At 59.0% G+C, this 6,452-nt stretch overlaps 4 protein-coding genes across 4 annotated transcripts, besides 4 other annotated features; 1 reads left to right on the forward strand and 3 right to left on the reverse strand.

Annotated features, from left to right (window-relative positions):
- Tco025E_08588 (uncharacterized protein) lies at positions 1-308 on the forward strand (the record flags this gene model as incomplete). Its single annotated transcript, XM_029375433.1, has 1 exon — positions 1-308. A coding segment is annotated over one exon (308 nt), but the record flags the coding sequence as incomplete, so codon positions are not given.
- Positions 309-420: 112 nt separating this feature from the next.
- Positions 421-477: a microsatellite.
- Positions 478-581: 104 nt separating this feature from the next.
- Tco025E_08589 (uncharacterized protein) lies at positions 582-1,961 on the reverse strand (the record flags this gene model as incomplete). The annotated part of the gene is made up of 1 exon (XM_029375434.1): positions 582-1,961. The coding sequence occupies one exon, from the start codon at positions 1,959-1,961 to the stop codon at positions 582-584; it is 1,380 nt and encodes a 459-aa protein (XP_029224432.1).
- A 450-nt stretch (positions 1,962-2,411) lies between these two features.
- Tco025E_08590 (uncharacterized protein) lies at positions 2,412-3,530 on the reverse strand (the record flags this gene model as incomplete). Its single annotated transcript, XM_029375435.1, has 1 exon — positions 2,412-3,530. The coding sequence occupies one exon, from the start codon at positions 3,528-3,530 to the stop codon at positions 2,412-2,414; it is 1,119 nt and encodes a 372-aa protein (XP_029224433.1).
- Positions 3,531-3,616: 86 nt separating this feature from the next.
- Positions 3,617-3,654: a microsatellite.
- Positions 3,655-3,759: 105 nt separating this feature from the next.
- Positions 3,760-3,789: a microsatellite.
- Positions 3,790-3,887: 98 nt separating this feature from the next.
- Positions 3,888-3,919: a microsatellite.
- Positions 3,920-4,096: 177 nt separating this feature from the next.
- On the reverse strand, positions 4,097-6,070 carry Tco025E_08591 (phospholipid:diacylglycerol acyltransferase; the record flags this gene model as incomplete). The annotated part of the gene is made up of 1 exon (XM_029375436.1): positions 4,097-6,070. The coding sequence occupies one exon, from the start codon at positions 6,068-6,070 to the stop codon at positions 4,097-4,099; it is 1,974 nt and encodes a 657-aa protein (XP_029224434.1).
- Positions 6,071-6,452: the final 382 nt, after the last annotated feature.

Raw genomic sequence — 6,452 nt, forward strand, 5'->3', positions numbered from 1 at the left:
CACCGCTGGCGGCGAGGTCGTCCATGGGGGGCACGACCCCTGGCATTCCGCGTCCTTCCGCTCTCGCCGGCCCCCTCTCGCTGCCACAGGCCTCCCTTTTGCCCGTTCCGCCCGACAGCCGCACCTCCTTTTTTTTTTGTTCGTTTTTGCTTTGCGCGCCCGCCTTCGCTGGGTGCAATTTTTGCATGACGCTGGCGCCGGTGGAGGGCACCAATGCAACACACCTCTCCCCATTATGCTCTACAACCGCCCTCGCCCAGCGACGCCTGCTGCCAGCCGCAGTGTACAGCAAAAGTTCCAATGCATGACCGTGCGTGCACCAGAGAAGACGGATGAGCGGGGCTTTTTTCGTTTATTATTGGCGGGGAATAGCAGAGAAGAGCCTGCCCCTCCCCGTTACTCTTTCCAACCAGCGGGCGTACACACACACACACACACGCACATACAGTGAAACGCACAGTAACACACACACAAACAGTGAGTCCAGTTAACACATCCCAGGCTCATCTGTGAGGCAAAGTCAAGAAAAAAAAGAATACCATTAGCAAAAGGATGGTGCAGGTGAGAAGCACTTGTGAAGTTCACAGTGCTTCATCCCCAAAATCCCCTCCCTCTGTTTCGTGGCGCCTTGTTAGCTGTTCATAGTATACCCGCATCTCCACACTATTGGGGTCAAACACGTACCACCGGGACTTGGGCTCCGGCAGCGGCCGCGCATCTTTGTGTCGCCGCAGGAAGAACTCAGTGGCGAAGGTGAGCCCGAGCACGAAAGCGAGCGCCCCCACGGAGAGGAAGGCAATCCCAAGGGCGTGGCCGTCCTTGCCTACCCACGAACGGGTGCGGAGGAGGAACCCCTTGGCGCCGCGAAACGTTGTGACGTCAAAGTACTCCTCAATGTCCATAACGTACTTTCCCTTTTCCAGGTCCACGTCAATGATTCGGAGCAGCTTGCGGAAGTTGGGCAGCGCCGAACCGCGTAGCCACACATGCACATCGTAGTCGGCTGGGTCGGTTAGGCTGTGACCGGGCTCATTCGCGTACCACCCATTTGTGAGGTACACATCATCGTTGGGGTAGGGGTAGCGCAGCGACCATCGTCGCAGGCTGGTGCGTAGCGGCTTGTACCGCACTTTTCTATCCGCCTTCCACGAGATGCCCCGCTTGCGGCAGTGGTTGCGCGCGACACTGTGGCCAAGGGGTTTGCCGGTGGGACCAAAATCGCTGGAGTTGCAGATCAACATGAGATTGTCGGCCGAGTGCGTACCGCCGCCCGCTGGGGCCTCCACCCGGTAGAGGACAAAGGTATCGTTGAACATCGACCACGGCGCCATTCCACACGGATTGTAAATGAAATCCTCGTAACGCAACACACGTGCTACACCCTTTTCCTCGACCTTGACTTCCTTGCCCAGCATGCCGTTGAGGAACCCGGGCTTTTGAAATGGCTCGCACTCCTTGTACGTCTTGCTGCGACGCTCCTTCCCGCGCAGAAGGTTGCGTGAGGCCCCGTCGTGGAAGTCCCTAAAGTTCTGAAAAAAGTTTTCCAGCGTGTAGTACAGGTACACCGGGGCCTTCAGCGTCTCCCGCAGCTCCAGCGTGACGCGGGTGCGGGTGCCCTGCCGGTGCGTGACGTTCCCCACCGTGAAGGCGCGAATGCCCTGATTCACGTTGACGCTGGGGTCCGTCGGCAGGTACTGATAGCGGTGGATCGCGCTGTACTGCTGCCGCACCTCGTAGTAGCGGTCGCTGGCGAGGATGGAGGAGATGCCCAGCGGAATGAAGAGAAGCGTCACGACGGCAAAGGCGAGGAGAACCGCGAGAGGAGTGAAGTAGAGGAATAAGGCCGGAAGGGTTTGCTGGATGATGGGGTTGCCTCCGTAGCTTGTGCGACCGTACGTCGCCCACCGGCTCCCCATTGTCAGGCTCGTTCCCTGTTTTGACGTGCCAGGAGCGGAGTACATTAGCCGTAGGGCAAATCACACCTTATTTTCCTCCCCCCTCCCCTCTTTCTTATTCTTCTCTCGCTCTGTAAAACAAACAGACACGCAACCTGGCGCTCCTGCACTAGAGACTCTTGAAAAGCCAAAAGCCAAATGCCAAACACGCCCGTGGCGGTGGTGGTGGGGAAACAAGGACCACAGCAACAGAACCATGACACAATATATATATTTAGTTTAAAACTAAAACAGTACACCTTTCCTTCACCGTACACCTACCTTCTTTCAAGCAATTACATATAGGTGCATACGTATATGTCTATTCTTTTTCGCATGCGCGCGTGTGTAGTGATGGTGGGTGTGATGTTTCACTACCGCCGTTAAACAGTGGCCCCGCTACTTCTGCAGGTGTTTGTATCATCAACTTTTCCCTCTGCGTTGTGGTGCTCGTGCTCTTCGCGTTGCCGCAAGACGTCATAGGCCGCGCACAAGACTGTCCTCAATCAACTGTTCCAGCTGCTGAATGGCGCTGAACTCCTCCATGCTGTCGGTGAAGAAGGAACTCTCCCTGCTTCCCGTCCCCGGATACCCAGAAAAGTTCCAGGAGGCGCCGGAGCTGCTGTAGGCGGCGGCGCGCCCTTTCCGCTTCGCGACGGCAAGCTGAATTTCCTTTAGCAGCTCCTCATGCTGCGTCTCAGCCGCTCGAAGTTTTACGCGGTAGGCCTCGAGTTCCGCCGTCAGGGCGTCCCTGGCGGAGAAGACGGACTTCCGCACGGGGGCGATGGCCGCCCCGCCACCACTGCCTCCCCTCACCCGCAGTTGCGGCGGAGTAGAGTTGCGGCGCACTACAGGGTTCACCTCCCGCTGCACGTGGCGGGGGGCTCTTCTACTCCCAGCCTTCTCAATGGCTGCCTGGAGCTGCGTGAGCCGGTCTCTTATGTGGTCACCCTCGCTGTCAAGTCCCCGCAGTTGCCGTGTGAGGCGCAACGTGGATTCCTGAAGGCGCTCAAGCACCTTCTGCCTCTCAGCGAGCTCTGCTTTCTTGGTATCATGCAGAACACTCTGCCGTTGGAGCTCCTTCCTCACGAAGCGTTCCTGGGCCTCCACGCCGCTGGTAACCTGCCGCAGCGAGCGGGCCGCCTCAAGGTAGTACAACACTTGCTCGCTCCGCAGCTTGTCGTCCAGGGCGTCGGGCGCAGCATTCCTCACGTTTGACTCTTCGGTCTGTGCGGTCACAGGCCCCGCTGCCCGGGTTTCCGCCTCTGGAGCGGCAGTGGGCACCGTGCCATAGTCCGGGGCAAACGAGGAGGGCGGGGATGGCCCGCTCAAGTTGTGGGAGAGGGGCGTAGAGGCGGAGGAGAGCGTCACGGTTTCTTCTGCCGCTGCCTGGTCGTCCTCCGGCAGTTTGACGGCCGCGTCACGTGGCGGTGTCGCGATCGCAGCAGCTTCGTCCGGCTTAGGCGCCTCTGCCGCCGTTGTGTTCGTCGGCCCTCTCCGCGTATCCTGCTGCGACGACGCCAAGGCGTGCGGCCGTCGCCGCCTTGGTGTGCCGTCACTCTTTTTGTTTGCTTTCGTCACTTCCGTCCTGCCCATCGCGCGGGTGTGCGCCGCCGCCCGCCGCTTCGCAGCGCCCGCTTCTGCTGTGGCCCACGACGCAACGACCGAGGAGCTGAAGGGGAAGAGGGAGAAAGACAGAAAGAGAGAGAGAGAGAGAGAGGGGGCGCAGTGCAGCCTTCAGTGCGGGTCGCTGCTGACGCCGGTGGAAATCCGCACCACACGTGCCGCGGGACGACCGGCCAAAAAGGGCGGCAACGGCAGATGCCACACACACACACACACACGCACAGAAACAGTGGACGCGGACAATACATAAATGAGGTTGGGGGTTGGTTGGTTGGAAAGACGCACAAACCAGCGTACAGGCAAACACACAATGCGTATCATCAAAGTCAAGAATAAAATAAAAACAACAACAACAAAAAAAGACGCACTACACACAAGGAGGAAGCTGAAATTCTTTGCGTCGACTCAATAACAGCCCTTCAAGATTGAAATGTGCGTAGTTATAAGAAAAAAAAAGCCAGTGGGTGTCTTCGCGACCACGGCGGTGTGTCATTGCGCCCGTGCGTGCCCGGGGCTTCCTACTCCCAATACATCTACTAAGGTGGGAGGGGGCTCAAGTTTTTCTTGGTGGCGCACTCCGTGGCCGCCGCGATCTGCGCATCCACGTCAGAGTACATGCGATCCGTCAGCTCACCGTTTCCCGCGTTGCCCGAGACAATCTTTAAAATTGTCTCAATGAGTTCGTAGTTGCCAAGCATGTCAACATGATCGCCACTGTTCGAGCCCCCGCGCAGCTCCATCATGGACCCGGTGCTGTGCTTGAGCTCCCGCGTGATGACGCGGCCCACGTTCCGCTTCCAGCCATTCTCTGCCCGACACATGTAGCCAAGCGACATGAGCGGCACAGTTCCGTCGCCGTTGCCAAAAACCACGCCATTGATGGCACGCCCCGGCTGTTGGTAGGTGAGGTTGACAATCTCGTCGTCGCCAAAAATGTACCCCACCTCTGTCGGCCGATCCACGCCATAGAGACAAAAAACCGTTAAATTTGGTGAGGGGGGAAGGGAGGGCAGCTCGTCAAAGTGCTCCAGGATCTCCTCAATGTGCTCCCTCTGCGCCGCATGGTCGCTTTCACGCAGTCGCCGCGCGGTGAGCTGAAGCACCTGCCTCGGGGTAAGCCGAGTGCCGTTGGAAAGGGTCAATAGGTCCGGAAACATGGCATCGCAGCCAAATGGGTACATGGCTGACAGGCAGGACCACGTGCGCATTGTTTCCGTGCGAAGTTCGCGTGAGAGGTGTGAGTCAAGCACCTGACGCACGGGGCCTGGAAGTGTGAGGGTGTCTTTTGCGTCCCCGGCAAGCACGGCGGACACCGCCTTTGCCACTCCCAACGTCGGTCCTCCAAGGTTGACCCAGAATTCCATGTATTTGTCCACCCAGCCTGGTTCACGCTCCTCCGACCAGCGGAGAAAGTCAATGAGGACGTCGGTGCCGTAGCTGTGGGAAATAACCACCACCTTGTCATTATTCTTTTGATACAGGTATAGGAGTTGGTTGCGGAGGTAGTAGTAGTACCCGTCACGTTGGTGCATGCGACGCGGAGAGAGCCTCCAGTCGTAGCAGAAGATCCCCACGCTCTGTGGGTCGTAGCCGATGTCGGCGAGGTTGAGCACCACCTTGGCCCACACCCAGTACCCTGGCATGAAGAAGTCGGAGGCGCCGAAGCCCAAGTCAGGGCGGATCTTCACCCCCGGTGGGTCGAAGCCGGTGCGCTTGTCCAGCGCAAAGAGGCGGAAGTAGCACAAGGGATCGATAAACGCCATGAGCAGCATCCGCGGGCCAAACATGCGCTGGCGAAAGTTGGACGCTAACGACCGCTGCGCCTCCACGCACTCCACGTTGTCTTCCCACACCTCGAGGGCGGTGGAGATGAAGCCCGGGATGATCATCACGGGGTGCTTGCGGCGCACCCTGTGCGTTTGCAGAAAACGGACCCCCGGCCGATTTTCATCTGCGACGATGAATGAGGCGGTAAAGGTCGAGACATCCTCATGGAAGCTGTAGTACCCGAGCAACACGGCAATAAGCAGCAGGACGAGCATCACACGACGGGTGGTAAAAAAGTCCACGGCGTAAAACACCGGCCGCTTGGCAAACGGCGGGAGCAGGCGATCCACCACCTGGAAGGTGCGCACCTGCTCGGAGGTCACCTCCGCGACCACGGGGGTCTCGACAAACTCCTCCTTTGCGAACATGAAGGCGAGCAGCCTGCGCACCCACCCACCCACACGGCCTTCCGTCGCCTGGCCGTCGGCTGCTGGAGACTTGGGCATTTGCACTGGCGCCACAGTCGCGTTTCTCTTGCCCTTCGCCTCTTCCCTCACGGGGAGTTTCTCACTGGTCGGCGCATCGCCCGGCGGGACCCTCAGCTTCGACGAAAGCGTCCGCGTCGTCGTCGTCGCCGCCGCCGTAGATGGCGCCCTCGCGTCGTCTCCATGCATCTCCCCCGCCCCCCGGCCACCGCTGCCTGCCCGCGACGTCTTGTTTGCCCCGCGCCGTCGGCGAGACATCCCTTGCTGAAGTCTTTATCGCGAGCTACAGAGGGCGGGATTCCCCCCTGCTTTTTTGTTTTGTTGTTTTGTTTTTCTTAGCGTCTCCGCGGACCTGCGTGGAGAGATTATTCCCTGCTCACAGCCGCCGGGGCATTGCAGCGGCGCGGCAAACAAAACGCACACGCACACACAAGCAGGAAAAAAAAGAAGAAAAAAAAGAGGGAAACACAAAGCGAAGGCAATTCCATACGCCCAAGTATATGTACATAAACACACCTGCATACGTGCTTCCTGAGTACGTGCAGGGCCGGCTGGGTCTGCAAACATACGCGCATATGGCCGTAGGCGTCCGCCTCCCTCCCCCTCCCCCCACGCATGCCAAGCGATGCATAAAGGCCGG

This window comes from Trypanosoma conorhini (assembly GCF_003719485.1).
Source record: "Trypanosoma conorhini strain 025E chromosome Unknown Tco_14.4_contig_00820, whole genome shotgun sequence".
NCBI classification, from domain to species: Eukaryota; Euglenozoa; class Kinetoplastea; order Trypanosomatida; family Trypanosomatidae; genus Trypanosoma; species Trypanosoma conorhini.